At 46.8% G+C, this 21,865-nt stretch overlaps 1 protein-coding gene across 5 annotated transcripts in view; it reads right to left on the minus strand.

The window, feature by feature from the left end:
* TNIK (TRAF2 and NCK interacting kinase) overlaps nucleotides 1-21,865 on the minus strand; it is a 148,158-nt gene that overhangs the window by 51,711 nt on the left and 74,582 nt on the right. For all 5 annotated transcript variants that reach the window (XM_064385234.1, XM_064385233.1, XM_064385236.1 and 2 more), the window contains exons 3-8: nucleotides 19,383-19,439; nucleotides 15,959-16,084; nucleotides 7,802-7,912; nucleotides 5,421-5,511; nucleotides 3,967-4,097; nucleotides 624-678 (exon numbers count right to left, since the gene is read on the minus strand). In XM_064385234.1, coding sequence (XP_064241304.1) covers nucleotides 624-678; nucleotides 3,967-4,097; nucleotides 5,421-5,511; nucleotides 7,802-7,912; nucleotides 15,959-16,084; nucleotides 19,383-19,439 — 571 coding nt within the window. The remainder of the gene's footprint in view (nucleotides 1-623; nucleotides 679-3,966; nucleotides 4,098-5,420; nucleotides 5,512-7,801; nucleotides 7,913-15,958; nucleotides 16,085-19,382; nucleotides 19,440-21,865) is intronic.

Consider the following 21,865-nt stretch of genomic DNA (forward strand, 5'->3'; position numbering starts at 1 on the left):
CCCACCCAGGTGAGGGCTGATGTCCCCACCCAAGGGCTCTGAGTTCAGGGTCTGATGTCCCCACCCAAGGGCTCTGAGTGTCCCCAGCACCACCAGGGTTGGCTGGGGTCATCTCTGCTCTTGCAGCTCCAGGCCCTCAGCACCTGCCAGGTGCTGACATCAATGTGCCAGAGCATGGGACAGCCATGCCACGTGGCATGATGCTCTGCTTTATTGACTTGCATTTTCCAGCAAGGACAGTCTGAGGACAACACTGAAAACTGTGGCAGTGTGACTTGTGGGGGTGCACCCAGCATGTCACTGTCAGTGTCACACCAGCTCTGAGGTGTTCTACCTGCTTCCAGCCCTCCAGCCCTTCTTCACCTGCATTTTATTTGAGGAAAGCATGTCCCAGAGTGCTCCAAGATGTATCAGGTGTCACACAGGTGCCTTTGCTCACTGCCCACCCTGCCCCCTGGGCCATGCTGTCCTGGCAGCTTTGTCCCCATGGGTGCTGTGAGCTCCACCTCAGCAAGCCCAGGGAAAACCTTGGGGTGGTTTTTCACCAGCTGAGCCCTGGCTGGTGCCCAGCAAAGCCCAGCATTTACAGCCCAGGGGTAATGAACAGAGCCATGACTACTCACGGGGAGCACCTTCGGCCATCTCGATGGCTGTTATCCCCAGAGACCACAAGTCACTCTGTGGAAGAAAGCAGAGGGACATTGCCAGTGCAAGGAGAAATGCACACATTTATCCACCCTGTTCCCAAGCCTTGCTCAGCCCTGAGTCTCCTGAAGGATCAGAGCAGAGACAACACACATATCTGGGAAACTCTTGATTTCATACCTCTAACACTCTTCCTTCCACCCTCTCCCTTGCCAGCAGGATCACCCAAACCCCCAGCTCCCTGCCAGACAGCAGCACTGAGCTGCCCTCCAGAGCCTCCTCCCCACCATCACTGCTGAGCTGTGGCTGCACCCCTAGCCCTGACAACGGGCCCAGGGGATGGACTGGCTCTCCTGGCACTGCAGGAGGCAGAGGCTGGATGTGCCTAGTGAGAGAAAATGAGCCCAACCCATCTGCTGGACTGGGAACACGACTCAGACCAATGCTGGTGCTTCCACCTAAGGATGGACTCTGCCTTCCACCCTTCCTCTTGTGCATCCAGCTCTCCCTTGCCCTGCTTTCTGCCATGTCCCTGCAGTCCCACTTTACTTTTCTCCTCTCCAGTTCAAGAGCTGCTCTCTCTAAACTGCCTCAAGCCTCTAAACCTACCACTTAGTGAGTAAATCCCAGAAAGGTTGTTTTTTCCACTACAGAGTCCCAAAAGCCCAGCCAGAGCTAGAGAGAACCTCCAGGAGCCACAAGAACCTCTTCACATACACCCTCCAGGAAAGGCAACTTGGATTTCCAATTTCAGGGCACTTTTCCTCATTTTTAGTTCAAGATGCTGTCCTTGCTACACATCTTTGCACCTGCTTAAAAATTCTCTCTCAAACCTTATTTTCAGCCCTTTCACAGCACAGTCTCATCCATTCTTTGTTTCTGGTCAGCTGGGATTTCTGCTGCATACTTAATTATCAGTCTTTCCACATGATTCAGTACACATGACCCCTTCCCTCTGGGTTGCCACTGAACTCCTTCCAAATTCCTAATGTGTCTTTCCATATTGAGGTGCCCAGTATTATATGCAAGATGCCAAGTGATCTTAAAGCTGGAGGAATACAGAAAGGGATTATCATCTCTCTGAGTCTCCCGGAGAAAGCAGAAAACTCAGCGGGAAGCACACATTTTATAATGATCTGGAATTCAGGAATTTTTTTGAGTGGTTTTTATTTTTAAGACTGAAAAGCCTTTCAGTCCATTCAGCAAAGGGATGCTGTGCTAATGTATTTGCATTCCCTTGACTTGGGAAGGGAAGCAGGCTTCCTTCTCCCCCTCCTTTTGATTCTAAGCTTATTGACAAGATATCTCTAAAGCAAAAAGGAAGACTGGCTGGGGGAAAAAACAACAAATAACCTCAACAACAGGAGGGGGGTTCTATTTGTTCTTTTTTAAAGTGGTTTATTTATGTGAGGAGGTATTTACTGCCTCCTTCCATAGATTACACAGGCATCTCTTTCTGGCTAAGAAAACAGTGAGATCAGAGGCTTTTTGTCCAAGAGATTAAGCCTGTGAGGATTCCTTTTCTCACCCTATAAATCTCATTTTTTGTATTCAGTATTTTAAGCCAGTCAGCTAAACCTAAGAGCATCTGATTTGCATCCCTTTTAAAAGAAATAATTTACATCCTCCCCACCCTACTTCAAAGCAAGAGCATCAGGTGCAAGGCTGTGATCCGCGGTATGGACTAATGTCCAGTGGCTCCCACATCACCAGGAGCTCTGAAAGCACCCTGCATGGAGCGTGTCAGCAGCAATCAGCTCCTGTTCCACACCCCCAGCCACGGGAAAATGGCCAGAGCCAACTTCAGAGGCTCGCTGTGAGCATCTGATCCTCAGGGACAATAGAGGGATTCTGGTCCTGCAGCCTGTGCATCAGTCCACGGCATATTAAGTGCCCCAGTTATTCTGGCAGGAAGAAAATCCTCAGGGATTTCAGAGGGTAGAAGTAGCCTATGAAGATATCAGTCCTTTAAAAAAAAAATATAATAGCAAAAAGCTGTGATTAATGAGAGAATTGCACAGGCAGCTGTCGGTGGAGAAGTGGTGAGAGCAGCCAGTGCAGGGTGCAGCCCCGTCATGAAGCACTGCCCTAGCAGAGCTGAGGAAATGCTTGTTGTAATTGGTTAATCAAAGAGTAATAAGTAATTGGAGATTAAACTATTTCTACATGTCCCCATCACTAACAATTCCTGTAACCCAGAGTCTGAACTCAGACTGGAGAGCTGCTCTCTGGAAAACCCTCAGTTCAAAAGTTGACTGATGCACTTAAATGGCTGCAAGAGCAAAGCATCATTTGGCTTCTTTAAAATCATTCATTTCTCAAAAATTTGTCTGAACAATCAGTAATTGCAGCCAAAATTATATCACAATGGTGGGCTGTGCCTCTGTTACACTGGAGTGTTCTACTTTTAGAAAGCAGCTCACACCAGAGGGTCTCAAAGTCCTTTTTAAACATCACCTTGTGAAGTGACCTCTCAGCAGGCACATGAACAGAAGTACAGCAAGCTTCACATCTGCCTGAGCTTCCCCCCCAGAGTTCATGTGGCAATGCCCTGCCCTCCTCTCTGGACACACTCAGTGGACCTTAGGAGGTTTGGAGCTGGAAATTCAAGTTCTGGACACTTCAAAAAACCAAGGGACAAAAAACCAAGGGATATTTCTACAGATGTGTATCCAGAAACTTGTAGTAAGGCAGAAACAGGATAAACTATACCAGATAAACTATAATAAGCTCTCCCTGCTTTAAACATCAGACCTCACTGTAGTTTGAATGGGCAGGTGGGACTCCTAACCTTCCTGTGGATCTGCTGCATGGCACAGGGCTCTGTGCCACACTATAACTCAGCAGTGATGTTGTGCTGCCACTGATCCAAAAATAAACTTCAAACAGGCTGGAGAGACATGTAAAAAGTAGGTCAGCCCCCTAAACGTCTGATTGTGTGGCAGCCTTCACATCTCCCTGAGAATATCAGCCTGCAGGCCAGAGGATGTGATTTTACCCTTTCTAAACCTGACCTGACTCCTCTCCAGAGTAAATAGAGCAAATACAGCTTGTTTGACTGGAGTATTTAAATACACAGCATCAAAAAGCAGGGTAGCAAGTAGGAAGCCTGAGTCTGACACCTTTCTCCACACGGGGAAAGACTCCTCACAGTAAATTTGGATACGTGAACAGCACAACAAAGATTCAGGTTGGACCTGAACTGGCATCCCAAAATCCCACAGCCAGAAAGCAGGAGGAGCCTGCACTGCCTGCCAGTGTGTTTTTCAGTGCTGCAGTGATATGCTGAATCCCTGAGCAGGAAGATGCTCGTGCAGGTACCTTGAAGTCGTAAGTGGCATCGGGATTTTCGTCGCAGGCGATGACCTCGGGGGCCATCCAGTAAGGCGTGCCAATGAAGGTGTTCCTCCTGCCCACCGTCCTGTCCAGCTGGGCACTGACACCAAAATCCACTGCAGCAGGGAGACAGTGGGGCATCAGTCAGAGACAAACCTGCTGCTCCATGTAAAGCATTGTGTTCATTCAGGACAGCTCTGCACGGCCAGGAAAGGGGGACGTGGCTGAAGACATTCCTGTTTGATCTCTGCTGGCATCAACAGAGGTCAGTCAAGGACAAACCTGATCATCTGATGTCCATGTTTTGTACAAAACCCTGTGCCTTTTCCTCCTTGCCAGGAGGCAATGAAAAGAAATCACAGCTCCTCATACTAATGAGAAACAGGGTTAGCAACATGAATAAGCAGCAGCCTTTGTTCTACGCTTGTTCATTTGAATTGAAGCCTGCCAAATACTGGTGGAAGCCTCATTTTTCTACCTAAATTCTTGCTGCAAATGGCAGAAATGCAAAATACTTAAGGAACTAAGGACCAAGGACAAAGACCCATGGGAAATGTCAAGCAGAGAGCTGCAAAATGAAGCAAAAAATTATGAAATCAAACCAATGAGAGAACACTCTCTGGTCCACTAACTGCACTTCACACAACACAGTGGCTAGAGATTTGCCCTGCAGAATTTCCCCTTGGAGAGGAATCCTCAGGAGCATAAAGCCCAATGAGCTGGTGGTGCCATCTGTTAAGCCAGGGTTTTATTCTGCTGTAGAGGGAGAGAGGAGGCATGGGAAAACCAGGCTCTCACCACACATGACCAGTGTAAGGGATCTTCCATCCCCAACAAAAATTAATCGTGCAGAGACAGCCTCAATACCATCAATACTGGACAAGTGGGGATGTGTACAAACCATCTGCACTGATCTGCTGCCTTCCATATGATCTCCACACCAATGCCTGCTCCTCTCCAGGGTGACTAACAGAGTGCACAAAATTCAGAGTAGTTCTTGCAAATTAAACCCCTCCATCAGGTTAGCCTGGAAAAGGAGCCTGGATTATGTCATGCTAAACTGAAAATGGATTATTCTCCAGGACAGTAATATGCAGCTGTGGGGGAACATCCACTCACAACATCTGGTGGTGATCACAGGGCAATTTTCAATCCAGGGCATGAAAAATTGGTGTTGGTTGCTTAACCTGTACCTGGTGTCTGAGCAGAAACACCACTGCAGGTGCATCTCTGCAGGCAGAACCTGGCCATCAACCCCTGGCAGCTTGAGGCACAGCACTCGGTCAACACCCAAGGTTGTGTATCAAATCCAACATAACAAAACCCACTGAGGAGCTCTTGGTACCCATCCTCTTTCTTCAGGTCATGTACAAGCCAGTCTTGCTGCTTCTCCCCAGCCAGCCCACCTGCAGTTTCCAGGAGCTGTAAGCCACTCTTACCTAGTTTCACTTCTGCATTTTCTGTCAGCAATACATTCTGTCCCTTGATGTCTCGATGAATTACTTTGTGCTGGTGTAGATGACTCAAGCCCTGGAGAATTCAGAGAAAGGTTAGAGGAACCCAAGTTCAAAGCATGTTATTTTCTGACATTCCTCCTCAACCAATTATGCTCCAGAAATGAAAGGTTCACAGTTGGAGTTAAGCACTTGAGAATGCTTTTGTTTATCACATGCTACAAACACTGTCCCATGTCCCATGCTGGGAGGACATGCCTGGCGAGGAGCCTGTGCATTCTGCAGGGTTTTAACACAATCTTTCACATGCCAGCAGGAACCTGTATTAACCCAAATTCTGCCCTCACTCCAGACATGATTTCCCCCATGTGCTCCCTTGCCTCAGGGAGCCATTTCTGTGGCAGAAATAATAGAAGGTTCTTGTCTCCTTTCTCCATTTCCATCATCCAGAAACTGAAGAAAACAATTCTCTTGTTATATCGGTCCAATAAACTGGATTTCAGTACACTGAGAAACTTGTATTAAAAAAAAACTACCATGCAAATACAAATGTTGTAACTTGCACATATCCCTAACAGAGATATAGCTCAAGTGAAAAGCCTGCCTCAAAGGCTAAAGGTAAACTAGCTTTGCTGTTGTGCTGGTTTATTAGCTCATTAATTTCTTTTGCAACCCACAATTTTATTTCATTAATTTATTATTTCAGTTTTAAAGTAAAATCCACCCAGACTGCCAGCTTAGGAAAAATATGGATTACTTCAAAAACTAATTTTGCACTAGGTTTGCACTTCACATTAAACATTCATATTTGAGGAAGAAAAGGATTTCTGCTATCACTTCTGGTACTTATTAGTCATTTTATGCTCGTTACCTTGGGAAAACAGTGGAACAGATTATATCTGTACAGAAGTGCTTTTTTTAACCATATTATACTTGGTTACAGACACCTTTGAGCATTTGAGGCAAAACAAAAGTTCCACAGGATTTCAATAAATCCTTTAACAACGTGGATTGAGCCTCGTGTTAGAATTCCAACTGTCCATCACTGTCTGAACCAAGCCTGAGCCAGCGTGAAGCTGGGATCCTTTCCTCACCCCAAACCCCACAGAGGTCACCCTCCACCACCCCAATGTGTGGCCAAAATGCAGGAGGTGACACCCAATACTGGCCCCGGGACATGAGTCAGAGGCTGGGTTTTGACTCACTGCCAGGGACTATTTTAAGGAGCAGGCTCATGGAGCTCACACACTTAAAATAACTCCATGTAACTGTGGCCTCCTGGCACTGAAAGCAGTGTCCACATGAAAGCTGATGAGCTACAGTGCCAGCATCTTCTGCACATCACTCTGGTGTGGACAGTGGCATTCAGGGTCAATGCAGAAATGCTGTGTCACCTCTGGACACCCGTGGCAGCCTCAGTGTCAGGCACATCCATTTGGAGTGATCATTCTGCCTCATTTTCATTCATAGAATCAAACAATTGTTTAGGTTGGAAAAGACCTTTAAGACCACAGAGCCCAACCATAACCCTGACAACTGCCAAGGCCACCACAAAACCACATTTCTAAGTGGCACAGCCACATCTCTTTTAAATCCCCCCTGGGATGGGGATCCATCCTTCCCTGGACAGCCTGTTCCAGTACTTAACAACCCCTCTGATAAAGAATTTTTTCTTAAATCTCCCCTAGTGCAACTTGAGGCCCTTTCGTCTCATCCTATCACTTCAGTGGCTCTTGTGCAGGTTTCCTTCACAAGCCAAATATTCCTGTTTTCTCTTGAACAAATCTTCAGCTCACAGAGCAATAGATTTTAATGTAGGGCAACCATTACAACTCCATCCTCTAACCTCAGCAATGCAAAATGCAGCAAAGTCTTTGCTGAAGCTGCCATCTCTGGCATGGCCCATTTTAAGACATCTCAGTCAAACATTTATATTGTGAGTATAAAAGCTGCAGCATCCTCATTAAAATCAGACATGTGGATTTAATAAAACATAGGATGCTTTTTAATCATGAAGATTCTGCTTTCCACAGACTTTATTAGTCCTCACCTTTCTGTTAATTAAAAACGTAATTCTAACGTAAATAAATCTTTGCCCTTTTAATACTAATAGGAGATTATATTTTTGTTGAAGGTAAAAAAAGGGTTAAAATTCAGGCAACTAACAGAGCTAAAGGGCATTAAGCAGGGCTTATTTATTATGCATCATACAGGCACATGAATCATTCACGCCTGCTGGCACTGCAGAGGCTCCAGCCCATGGCAGCACAGCATCCACGAAATCTGCAGAGCCAAAGGCTTCCCGTGTCCCCTGGGCACTGAACTGCCACATTCCCAATAACATTCAGCTCCCCCTGGACACGTACCCGCAAAATCTCTCTGCAGATGTAGGCAATCCACTCCTCCTTCAAGGTGTTCCCCTTCGTGTTCTTGATGAGGTCGGTGACGGAGCCCGCGCCGCAGAACTCCATCACCAGCTGCCAGAGGGAACAGGAATGTAATTAATGACACAAATGTCATGCACTGACACCAGCAGCAGCATCCAACACCGGCACTGCTTCTGTGGGGACCCCACGGTGCTAAACAGAGCACTGAACATCAACCTGGACTTAGCAGCTTGCAATCCGTTTGGGGTTTGCTATAAAATGAAACAGTAAAAGGCTTGAAAGGCTTGTGGCCCTCCAGAAGATTGGGAGCAAGAAAGAGGAATCAGTCCAGTGCTGAAAATCAGTGGAGGAGATCAGAATCTCAAACCATACCCCTACACACCCTACTTTATACTTCTGATCAATGTTTAGTATCAACAGCAATAAAACAAAACTCTGCCTCTTGCATGCAAGTTCCTCCAACCTGAAAATGCAAAGGCACTGAGGCAGATATTTGAAAGCTTCCTATGATTTAGGAACCAGGTGTACTTTTCAATTTTTACTTTTTATTTAACCAAAACAACACAAACAAACTTTGGTTCTGACCATGTCTTTAAGCAGGAAACCTCTTTGAAGGGAAGGTTGCCAAGCAGTGTCAGACGCCCCAGGAGAGAGCTGCTGTCCTACTGGCCAGGCTGGTTCCAACATGACTGGCCACCGCCACTTGTACCACTTCCAAAGTTTAAGAATATGAAATATACAAGTGTAATGATCTAACCCAGCCCAAACTTAATCTTGTCATTGAACAACTGTGAAATAAACATTACAAAAATAGCACGGGTTGTGAGTCTGCCTCCCTGGGATTTTGCAGATCCCCAGGGTGTGCAGGAGCCATCAGCGTGCTCCAGAAAGTGAGCACAGCCTCACTGGGCAAGTGCCTTCCTCTCAGATGTGAAACCATGTTTTCCAATTAGATCTGCTTCCTACTTGAAGATATTCCCTTGCCAGATCCTTCAATGTGCATGTTTCAAGTTTCTTATCACATGAGGCTTACATGGCATTTAACGTTCTCCAAGCAAGTGACATCATGATTAAAAGCACAGGCCAAGAAGAGAATTAAAACAGCAGAAGGGTTCCTCCTGACCCAATTGCACAAATGCAGTGATTTAAGACTATCATAAATTATAATGATCAGAAAATCCAGACACAGGACTGCCATAAACCTTTAAACTAAATAAAATACTTGAGCAGACTATACCTTACTTGGCTTTGACTACACTGCTATCTTTAGTTTTGATGTTAAGTTTCTCTTTTCTTCCTGAACTGGTGCTGAAAAATTCTTGGAATATCCCTGTTAAGTCATGAAAGCGACTTCAAGAAATGAAAGAAATGGCAGAAATGGATGGGTCACTGGCCAAAATCTGCCCCATGAAAAGGCAAGGAACATACCAACAGCTCTTCCACCCCAGCAGCAGCCAAGCCATCCAGATGGGTCACTGACATGGCCTAACTCCTGGTTACTCATTGCTCAGTGAATGGGGAATAATGAGGAATAAATAACTGGTTTCAAAGTTGCTTTTCCTCTCTTTCTTCCCTTTGGACCATTGACACGTGGTGAAAATCAGTGTCTTCATGTGTGTCTGATTAAACTAACATCTGGGATACCACAGCAGCAAATTTGGAAAGGAAAATCCTGGATAGCTGAGCCAGCCAGCCACAAACATCCTGCAATCCAAAATGCTGCCCTCTCCAGTCTACTTCCATGGGAACTCTTCCACAGGCTCCCACCAGGGTTTGGGGCAAGAGGAAGAGGAAGGGCTTGCTATGCTGTGCATGGCAAACAAAATGCTTAAAAGAATATAGAAGAAATCCCATTAAAAGTACACAGTACAACCATTAATTTGCCAGATTATCTTAATGGAGCTGGCAGTCTGCTTGGTCCTCTACCCTGCCCCTGATTTCCACAGAGCAAAGATTAACGTCACACCAGGAGGGGAATAACACAGCCACCTGCTGATGTATCCCAAACCTGTAACTGTGAAACCTCCTGGAGACTGAATTAACAGAGAGAAAAAGAGAAAGTCACAGAAGAGGTGTTTCCAACTCGGTTTTTCAAGAGGTCCATAGTCCCATTACATCCACAGGGAAATACCCAGCACTGGCAGATCCCTGCCAGCACCAAGAGGCTCCAGACCCAAGGGGGCTGAGCACCATGAACAGCCTGAAAGCTCTGCCATGAATGCTCCAAGAAATCCAGCAGCAGAAAGGTGACAAGGCTGAGTATCCTTGTCCCTGAGGGACACCTCATGTGAACAGCCCCCATTCCCATGTTCCAGTGGCTGCTGTGTGCAGCACTGGGATCCCCTTTTGCTTCCACAGCTTCTCATGCTCCTCAGGTGGAAGGATGCTGCAGAATTCCCAACCACAGCTCATACAGTGCAGCCTCCAAGGAGAGGAACCACAGATGATGGCAGGCCAAGGAGACACCCAACAGGCCAGGTCAGAGCTGACCCACAGCACTCGTGTCCTGCTGGGTGGTGGAGCCCAAGAACAAGAAATGCACACTGGAGTGGGCACAGGAACATGACCAGGTCTTCTCAGAGGAACTCAGGGCTTGTTCAGCCATGCAGAAAGTGTTTGGTTATGGGCTATCTGTGTTTATTGCCAATAATAAGGGCAGGTAAGCACCAGAGAGGGAGAAGAACAATGCAGATACTACCAAAATATCAATTTATGAACACTATGGGTATGTTTAGGCTGGAAACCAACAGTCTTACAGGAGAAAAATTAAAATGAGCAGAAGTTCTGGCTGATTTTAGGGCAGAACTCAATAGACTCAGAAAAGGCTTCGAAGGGCACTTGCATACTAAAATATTTCTCACCTTCTCATACTTCTGGGTGAGTGCTTTACCCTCACACACTTGCATCATTACCAATTTTCTTCAGGGATGAAGCCATGATGGAGTAAGACAATAAACTGGAAACGCATATTGAATTTATATTAACCATAATTAAAATTATCATCAAGATGGGCTAAAGGTAAGATCATCTTCTGAAATTTAATTTGCAAGGACATTTATTGAAGAAGTATTTTTAAATACAGTTCATTTAGCTTTTACTTAGCTCTTCATACCAGAGTGACAGCAAACTTCATAAGCAAGGCAAATTCAGAAGCTGCAGCTGTGAATCTCTGTGTCCTGCTGTCTCATGAATTTTTTTTTAAAGAGCCTTTTCAGTTTTCAAATCGACCACTACCTTCCTCAGTTTGGGAATGGCAAGGCCTCTATTCTGATCACTGCTGTGTATTATCTGAAGAGCTCAAACCTGAGCATCTCCAGAACACCAACCCCAATTCATCTTGCAGGAAACTGCTCCAGCTTGTCCAGAGGAACTCCCCAAATTAAATACTTTACTACACAGGACAAATCCTTCTGTGCTCCTATGCCTCAGCTCAGGAACAATTTGACTTCTTTGAAGTTACAGAAAACAAGCACACAACACCCTCAGGCTAAATGCTGCTGGAAATCAATCCTGCTGTGTGTGTAAATAGAACCTGGGTGCAATATGGTCCCATATGCCCAGGACACTCAAATTTCTCATCCCACCCCTCAGCCTGGCTCCCATGCAAAGGAGTCCCCCATGCCCACATCGTGGCACCTGGAGGCAAGGACAGAGCATTAAAAACACAGAGAGCTTCCCTTGGTGGATCAGCAGAAAGGCTGATGCCCACTTCAGAAACAGAAATAGCAATCAAATTGGTGTTAAGCAGCAGCTAAAGAATTCAGCAGTGAGACAAGGCCAGGTTTTCATTGTTTCTCTTGGTGCTGGGGTGGGAGCAGGCTGACACTGCAGCCGCACACCCAGGTGGGAGCACGGGGGCCAGCACTGCTCTGCTCTCTCCCCTCCAACAGCAGCATCCAAGTGCTCTCACCAAATGAATGTTCCTCAATAAATGAATTGCCTGCATCTCCCTGGATGTCAAGCCCAGCCAAGCAAGCCATGCCCCTTGGGCAGGCAGCAGGCAGCTGACACCACGGGTCCTGAGCAGGATGATGTCCTTGGGTTAGGGATGGCAGCAAAAGGAGCTGGGCTCACAGTCCTGCAATGTTTACAGCACTGACATTGCTTGGAGGAGCAGTGAGAGTTAAATAGTGCTGGATTACTCTGCCAGACAGCAGAAGAAATCTGCTCTGGTAACCCTGAGCTCTCGGTCAGGGGCCAGAGGAGCAGCCCTGATCCTCTCACACCCCCCGGGACTGCAGAGCTTGGAGAGACTAAAGAGAGATACAGCTCAACCGAAAACTGACCCCTCTCAAAATGTTTCATGATCTAATTTCTGTAATGCAAAGAATCACGAACTGCCCAAAAATATTTTTCAGGGCATATAAACAGATTAAGAGCAATCGTGCTCAGAGCTGCACAGGTGTAACCCACTGGTTTGACAGCTCATGCCTGATTTTCAATAGAGCCTTGCTGCCCCTGTTTCTGCTCTCCAGATCCCTGGTGTGACTGTGTTCACATCACCCTAAAGCAATTCAATGGGCCCCTAGAGCTCAACGGAGTGAAAAAACACATTGCAACCACACAATCACAGCCCCGAGCACTGCACAGCTGCAGCAGTGCCACCCTGACAGAGGAGCTGCTCCCACATCACCCTCATTCCTTTCTCCCCCACACTGGCCCAGATTATCTGCTGCAGAGGACACCCTGGAGGCCACCCCACCACGTGGGTATCTGGCAACCTGCCTATTAGCAATTTGTCCCCCTTGGTGACAGATGCAGCTGCGGGCAGGGTTGCCATGGCAGCCCATCCATCGCAGCCAGCGCTGGCCCTGGGGACACTGTGGGCTCTGCCCTGCCCTGGGTGGGCTCTGGGTTTGCTGCCAGCCTTTGCTCAGCCCCCACACTCTGCACAGCCCCTGTGCCCACTGCACGTGGTGGGGGCTGCTCTGCCCATGGCCTCAGTGCACAGGGGACAGCAAGGGCAGATGACAAGTGTCCAGCTGAGTGGACCAAAATCACCCACCCCACAATATCTCAACAACCTCTCTGGGTTATGCACAGAGTGGTATCGCATAGCTTAGATTTGAGAAGAGCAAGGGGAATTTAATAAGTTTATCTCTGAGAAGCAGCAGTTTACTGATTATCTGCATCCTCACATTCCCCAGGAATCTCCCCAGTTTCTGCAGCCCACCCTCACCCTGCCCCCTTGCACCAGACGAGGACCCCCTCACCTCAGCTAGAGATGTACAAACCCTCCTGAAAACCCACAGCACCCCAGATTGCAACACATTATCCAACACAAGGATAAACCTACCTCATATTTTTAAATTTCTTTTTATATGTTCCATAAAGGTTGTCCCTATGACTTTTGCTTCCTTTTTTTTTTTTTGCCTAACACAGCAGATTTGTGATGCATCTGCTATAACACCCTCTGCACAGCTCCCTAATTTCTGAAAGCAGGGTTGTTTAGTGAGCCTGAGCTCATCTTTCAGGGCAAGTGGCTGCTGTGGAATGGAGCAGCAGCACTGACAATACCTCGTGTCGGAAGCCTGCCACGTTTCTGAGAGATCTTAATCTCCACTGAAAGAGTTCCCTATTTTTTATTTCCGTATCAGCCTCCCGAGTGTCGATAAAAATAATTACTTGGGCATTATCAGAAACCGTTTTATTTCAACAAAGAGCCAATGAAAAATAAACAAGCCTTTATCTGTGAGGCAAGACTGATAGAGTTCACACAAGTCCTAATTCAATCAGATCCTGAAACAGCAGCTATTTAACACAGGGGCACCCGCACACCTCTCCTCCAGGGCTGGGGAGCTTTCCCAGGAATCCACCAGTCCCAACACTGGGCACAGACTTAAAACCCCCCTCACACCCCAGTGCAAGAAAAGCAGCTTTTGAAAATATCTTTTTCATGAACACATGAGAAAGGCCCCAGACTGAGAGGAGAGGCAGTGGGCTGGTAGATAATTCAGATTATCTAGTCTGCCTTTCCCAAAGGCCAAGAACAAGCAGCATAGAAGGATTGTGACCATCTCCCTTTGCATGACTGAGTGACCCACCAGGGAAAACCCAGGTTGCCCTCTTGACTTGGGGCACATGAAGGGGATACAGCATGTACAGCCTTCTCTGCTGGGTGATGGGGATCAGTGGAAGAATCACAGAATATCCTGACTAGGAAGGGATCCCATAACGACCATTGAATCCAACTCCTCATGCTGAACAGGAAAACCACAAGAATTCCACCCTGTGCCTGACAGCTTTGTCCAAACACTTTGTGAATTCTGTCAGGCTTGGTGCTGTGACCACTTCCCTGGGGAGCCTGTTCCAGTGCCTAAGCACTCTCTGGGTGTACAACCCTTTCCCAATTCCACCGTAAACCTCCCCTGACACAGCCCCATACCATCACTCTTCAGGCCATGCCTCTTGAAACAAGGAGTTCTCTCTAGTACAAGGAGCTTTTCTTTTTGAAAGTTTGGACTGCTCTTTTATTAACACTTGTGTATGCCAAGAGCCCTTTGTACTGGAGCTGGAGGAAAGAAACAAAATCCAACCCTCTTGCCTGGTCAGAGCACACAAACCAGTGTAAAGGCACTGAGCAGAGCCCACCAGGGAGGGCTCCTCTCAATACTGGGGGACTTGGCACACAGTTGGTGGGGCTTTTTTTCCCCCTCCAGTCACTCCTGCAGCACATTGTGGGTTGTTTTAATATTTCATTTAAAATAAAAAAAAAAAATTATAAACCAGCCAAAGCCAAATGGAATTTCATGGGATGCAAGAGCATTTCTCAGCCTGACAGCTTCTGCCTTGCTGAATCCCAGGCCAGCTGCAAAGAACATGGTTTTTAAGAGTTTCCACCTCCAAAAATGATCTGGATACCCAAGCAAGGAACATGCCTGGAGTCCAAGCCCCCAAGTCTTCCCAATAATTCAGTGTATCAGAAAGTCTTGGAGAGCAAACTGGCACAGAAGTCTATCAACTGCAGTTTTCTCCTGGGAGAAACCTCCTCCAAATCCTTCCACTTCCCACTGGATGCTCTGGCATGTGGATGCCGGGGCAAACAGCTGAAGTCACTGAAGGTTTTGCTAAAACAAAGCCTATGCTGTACAGAAAGCAGAGGGAAGAGCGTGCTGCTGCTCTTTGTCACCCTTGAAAAATCAGGCTGCAGAAACCTTGCTCAGGCACAGAACAGCTTTGGAAACCACACATGGGTAAGGCAGAATTGACTGAATTTACAAGACTGTGAGGAAATAGAGATTTTTTTCAACCACAGGACAACATCCAGGTCGTTGTACTGACAGTAACTCCAACGCAGCCTTCTCTCCAAGAGACCTCCAAGGAAAGCAGGGTCCTGCACTGCTGCTCTGATGCCCAGAGGCACTGCAAGCTGCTGCTCCAGAGACTCCAACCAGCACAGCCAAGCTCAGAACACAGCACAACAACTTTAATTAATTTTACAGCAATGACCAGTGCCACTGCCCTGCCCGGCCCCCTGAGCACCAGCTGCTGCCAAAGGGAGTGGGCTCTGATGCTCTGCCTCTCCCCAGGGACAGAGCAGATTTAAACTCCATCCTCCCTGCTCTGGGAATGCTGAACTAATAACCAAGAAGGCCCTGACAAGGGAAGCAGCAGGAGGAGGCAGCAGAGGATTTACACAGACACAAAGCAGCTCGGGGCCCTTCAGCAGCATCAGGCATCTCCAGCAAAGTGGCTGAGCAGCCACAGATCCTTCCCTGACCTCCCCTCACTGTCCCCTCCTCTTTATCTGCCTGCACAGGCTCCATGAAATGTGAAGCACAAGAGGCACCACCAAGAGCTGGCAGGAATCACCCTCAGCCTCCATCTTCCCAGAGATGTTCCCAGCTCCCTCCAGCTGCCAGAAGATGGAAAGGTTTTCAACTGACTATTGTAATAAAGATACTGCTAATGACACTTCAGAATAAACATGGGTTTACAATCAGCCTGCAAAGATTTTATGGCAAAATGGAGATGTGTTTTGCAGTGCAGCAAGAGCCTGATCAAAGCCATGATTTTGAAAAAGATGGATGCAAAATAAGGGGTTTTATGTAAACTAGGTGTTGGTAAAAGGACAATTCAGAGTAAAAAACCTCTGTCAAATCCCTTTTTTTTTTTAAAGAAAAGAAAGCAACTTACCCAGAGCTGGTCATCCATTCCTGGTGGGTTCTTTTTGATAAAAGCACCATAATATGTAGCAATATTTCGGTGATGAGAATACTTCTTCAGCATGTTAATTTCCTGTTTGATCTCTTCCTCTTCATCCTGGAAAGAGGTGAAAACAAAAGAAAGACAAATCCAGAGGCATTAGGAGACTGCACTTCATAGGGTCTGAGCTGTCTTTGCACATGGGTGAACTCCCAAGCAACCCATTCCTGACTGACCTCTCAGGTTTTTTGCACCATTTTTTAGAGCCACTTTGCAGCAGATCCTGGGAGCCTGAGAGCTACTTTGGAGATTCACGTTGTTCTGAGGCTCACCCATACCTGTGCTACCCCAGTGATGCATTAACACACCCTCACAGACACACCAGAGGCCCAAGGAGCTGTTTTTCTACAAACCACTGCAGGGCAGAAGTGCTCCTGTGCTCCCAGCCCACCCTGGAAGCAGCACAAGACCTCTGGAGACACCAGGAGTTGCTGGTGGAGGGGTGGCACCACATGGGGATCAGGCAGGGGCTGCCTGTCCACAAAGTCCATCAGAATAACTCAGCCCTGGTGAGAAGCACCATTCCCATGGGCTGTCCCAGCCCCTCTCTGTCCCACCTCAAAGTGGCTTCAGCTGAAGCAGCAGAGGCAGAGGAGCTACACCAATGCCTGTTTTGATGTCCCACCTCTTTGTTCTCACACCCATCAAACGTGCCCTGGTTTTATTTTCAGCTGACTGAATCCCAGCCCCTGTATTTCCACAGGAAGCACTCAGCACCTTGATGTCTACGAGCTTTATTATAAAGGCCCAGAAGGGCTGTTTGCTCTTTATTCTCCTTTATTCCCCTGTGTCCCCCACCTGCCTCTCCTGACCTCAGTTTCACAAATGGGCAAAGGACAAGGCACCCACAGAGCAGCAGAGCTGCAGGAGCAGTGCCCCCTGACCAGGTGACACCTAACACGGACAGAAACACATCTTTCTTCCCAAAATACCATCCAGGGAAGAGCAGCAAAGGTGAAGACAGGAGGAACAAGTGCAAGAAATATCTGGATAGAGCTTGCATAAACAACCTCCAGTTTTATTTTTGGTAAAAACACAGAGGGTATAAGCACCAAAGAGGAGGAGGGACAGGCTCAAACATTACAAAAAAACCAGGGCACTATTCTGGAAGAACCTTTATCACCTCTCTTCAAGCAGTCAACACAACTTTGCTTGCTTTCATTTGTCCAGGAAACCAGGCCACATAACATGAAGGTTATCAGAGATGATTTTATTAATTGAAGCCCTTTGCAACAACAACTAAAAAGCAGATGGATGCTCAACAGTGCTGGGAGCAAGAAGCAGCACTCAGCACAAAATCCCTCCAGCTCTCTGAGCACCCAGTGGCAGCTCTGAAGCAGTGTGTGAGGAGGAGGCCAAGGACTGAGTTTGGGTTTCCAGCAGCAGCATTTGCACTGAGCCTGGAGCAGGTGCCAAGCATGGCTGCAGGACAGTGCAGGGGCCAGCTTCAGAAACTCCTCCAGAAGCAATGCCCAGGACCACTCCTGCAGGCTCCAGAAGTGCCTTCTGCACCAAGAGCTATGAAGCACAGACAGCCCTTAGCAGAGGTCAGCACTGCCTGCACTGTGGCCACTGCCCATCCTGCCCAAGCCTGGTCCTGCCCTGAATGAGCCTTCCCTGCCTAAAAGCAGCCTAAGGGGAAAATAACCAAATATCCAAAAGCCACATCCCATGACAAATACCTGATGTACACCCTGTACATTCAGACATGAGGCCCAGCTTTACAAGGTAAAGTCTTAGATCAGGGACATCTACTTAAAAATGTGTATGAAATTATTATTGGGCAGTATCAGATTTCAGGTACTTTTCTCCAATATCTTTCCTTGGAAGTATTTTAAAACAACTAAATGAAGTGTGGATTCATATCTAAGCCTGTGTTTGGCCTCAGAGTAATATTTTGATTTCTCAGCTAAAATTCATTCTAACATCAAACTTCATCCCATGGGAATTTCACTGCTATTTATGCCATGGGTTTATGTTTGGTGGGTTTGCCTATTCCCTTGGAGCCTGCTTCCCATGAGAACGAGATAAATGGCACTTGTAGATACTACAAGTAAATAGGAACAAATCTCCTTCCCATTTACAGACTTATTTCCACACACCATTTCACCTGTTAGCACCAAAAATAACCTGGATGAAGGTCCCACAGATATTAATACCACACCACAGCATCTAAGGTATTTCAAAACAGATTCCCAAGGCCAGCTGACTGCTTCCACAGAGAGTCATTTCTGCATGTGCTGAGCTCCTGAAAGCTACTAAAACATTACCTCAAAAATTGAGGTGAGTAGACTGTGATCGAATCCTAATTTTGAAATGTTATTCCAGTCAAAAAAAAAAAAAAAAAAAAAAAGACAAAAACCAGCAAAACACATTCTTACTCTCAAGCCTGGCATTGTTTCCAGTGCAGGAACTTTGGAAGGGGTAGTATTGCACTTAGAAAAAAACACTCAAGAAAAGCATCTTCACGCTCCTAAATGCATCTGCTTTTAAATATTTTTTCTTTTGTGGCTACTGGGAAATGGTGAAAATATCCTTTCTCCATAATTTTGCTATTAGTTTAATTATTTGTAAATTCCTGGTTCTCGGTCTGACACAAATTTCAAAAAAACCACCTTAAGACCGGGTGTGCCTTTTTTTCCTTTTTATCAGTAGGATGCACAGGAATTATTCAACTTGCCTTGTGAAGTTATTCATTACAATAACTGCAACATATTTTTGGTGCATGAAAGCTCTTCAGTGAAATTCATGGATGCAGAGAAACAGAAATGAGTTATGAACACATGATCCTGTTGCTACTTTTGACAAAGTCATGTACAATAGGACATGAGGGAATGGCTTCAGACTGACAGGGGGCAGGGTTAAATGGGATATTGGGAAGAAATTCTTCCCTGTGAGGGTGGTGAGGCCCTGGCACAGGTTGCCTAGAGAGGCTGGGGCTGCCCCATCCCTGGAAGTGTCCAAGGCCAGGTTGGACAGGGCTTGGAGCAGCCTGGGACAATGGAAGGTATCCCATGGCAGGGATTGGTACTGGATGATCTTTAAGGTCCCTTCCAACCCAAAACATTCTATGATTTTCTTCAGAATTTAGTAGGGTATTTAAAAGAGCTGGAACTGGATGCTGCTTTGTTTCAGCATGAAGTACTTAATCTCCAAAACTCTTCCAGATGCACTTTTTTCTCACGTATTTATTAAAACTAAAACCTTCTTAATGGCACATACCACATTAAGACAAAGGCAATTTACATCCCAGGAACATCAGTCTTCCACCCACCCCCACACATTATCACACCCCATCCCCTTTCCCCTTTTATCTGTAATTTAAGGATGCAGGAGGAGGAGGAGGATACATTACCCCGGTGACGTCCATAACCTTAATAGCAGCAAGCTGGCCTGTTTTAACATGACGACCCTGCAAAAGAAAAGGGAAAAATTTGTTTGGTTTTTGCTCAGTGACAATGTTTTCCTCACAGTGAACAATATCCTTAAACAATCTCCTCGCCCTGGCAGCATCCACACATTATTTGTTGCCTTTTCAAGAGCATCTTCACAGCAGCCATGATGAGAAAGCAATTCCCTCCCCTTCCTCCTGCCACTACAATTAATTAGTACAGGGCCTTCAGTGCTGTATTTTCCTGGCAAACAAGTGCTGGAAATACCCTTTAATGCTCAGCCATGCACAAAAAACCAGCTTGGGGCCTCTCTGGAGCACAGAGCATGACTCGGCTGGAAATGGGCTGCTGGAGCTGAGATGATGGGAGTGTGCTGGCTGGGGTCCCCACCCTGCCTTCAGCCCACCTGGGTCCCATCCCAGCACACGCCAGGGACCCCTGGCTTGCAGGGCACCATATTCACTCTGACCAGCAATTTTATTTTCAGAAAGACCTGGTTAGCAGGCCAGAGAGGTTTTTACAGTTTTCAGCAACTGAAAAAAATCAGCAAATCACTGTAATGAACTGTTTGTTGCACAGTGCTCGACTACATTAATCCTAATGGGAAAATGCCTGGGAGAGATGGTGAAAATATAAAAGAGCTCCAACTATTTATGAGGTCTTAAAACCAACACAACTGCTATCCAGCAAGGCAATTGCCAGCCTTTTCTCCTTTCCTGAGAAATGGATCGCCCAACATCATATCCAAATTGCTCATATCAAATCATTCCCACCCCCAACTGCAGGACATGTGCTCTGCTTCCAAACCAGGCAGCCTGAGGAAAAGATGTTTTTCCTCGAGCAAAGTCAGCAAATGCTGATCCTAACAGGAGAGCTGGGAGGCAAAGGCATCCCTGTTTCCCAGTTTACATCCCTATTTACTGTGGGAGCTGCCCAATGCCCCATCTTGTGAGATATGGTGTGGAACACCAGAGGCAATGGCAGCTCTTGCCCTGCAGCACTGATAATTAACACACCAAGGACAGAACCAGCAGCAGAGGCAAAGAGGGGTCAAGCTGCAGCATGGAAGAAACAGGAAAAAATAGAAGCTTTTCCTGAATTGGAAGCTCCTGCTGCCCCCACAGCAGTGTGTGTGTTGATGAGCTGGGGTTTGTGTCAAGTCTCCCAGCCCTCCTGCAGACTGGAGATGGTCTTTCACACCATCTCAGCTCAAGAACCCTAAATTACCAGACATGGGAACCTCTCCCTGGTCCCTCAGGTTTCCAGGCACGGCGCTGGGAAGCAAACCCACGCGCCGGCTGTGGAGCAAGGCAGCATCATCCTCTCCAAATTTATGACTTCACCAGGAAGCCAATTCACCCACCAGGGCTCCTCGCTCATTTATTAACACAATTTATACGTCCTAAGCAAGCCCATGTTCTAGCAACGGAAAATAGGTTTACTTTAAAGAGTGTGCAACATAAAAAGTAATAAACCAAGCGCAGCCCAGCAGCCCCAGGCTGTGGCTGAAGCATCCCCTGGATGTGGCCGTCGGGAAGGAGGGGCACATTGCTAGACACCATCTATTTAGACAGCATGATCTGCAGAAACAAATCCTCCTCTTCCTAAATTCATCCTTGTTGGCTTGCCCAGGAGGCCCCCACGTGTACTGACACTTTAATTAAAGCCCACAGAGCACCAGCAGGGTAAACGCTTGGACCATGGCATGCCCCATCTCCTGTGAGCTGGAGGAGGGGGAAGCAAGCTGGGGCATTTCAAACCATGGATTTAGGAGTTACAGCTGCCTTCATGGGATGCATCACCACCTCATCTTGTATTTTAAGGAAATGCCCCAGCTTTGCCGTGGTGAAGTGCTCCTGCTTCCCTCAGTACCAGCCAAGGGGAAAGGGATCCCTGTGTGCCCACAGCATCCTTCTCCCAGGAATCTGCTGCCTCCTTGCACACCTCCCAAACATTTACAGACAACGGTTAGAACTTAATATCGTGTAAGCGTTTACCAAAACAAAATAAACCACTTGGAAACATATGTTAATGTAAGCCATGAGGGGCACTTAGTCACGCAAAATCAGGCGGAGTAGAACCAGTGAGTGTTCACCCTGGGATATTGCAGCAAAGGTTTGCTTTTTCTATAGTTTGTTCACAAGAATGGATTGTAGAGCTTCACCCTGGCAGATGAAGCCATCCGGGGAAAACAGGCATCTCCTCACCAGTCATCCATCCCTTTTAATTCAACCTACTGCTCAGCACTGAGACTTGCTGTAAAGCCTTCATAAATAGTTTAGAAAACCCAGTTGATTTTTACCCTTCTGCAGATGTCCTTAAATTTGCAATAAAGATACAGACAGGCTGGAGGAAGACACCAATAACTGGAAGTGAGAGATGCAACAGAAGAAATAAATCAACATCCAGCCTGTACCCATTAAAGATGCCATGGCAGCAATAAACC

The sequence above is a fragment of the Passer domesticus genome, chromosome 11 (genome assembly GCF_036417665.1).
Source record: "Passer domesticus isolate bPasDom1 chromosome 11, bPasDom1.hap1, whole genome shotgun sequence".
Classification (NCBI taxonomy): domain Eukaryota; kingdom Metazoa; phylum Chordata; class Aves; order Passeriformes; family Passeridae; genus Passer; species Passer domesticus.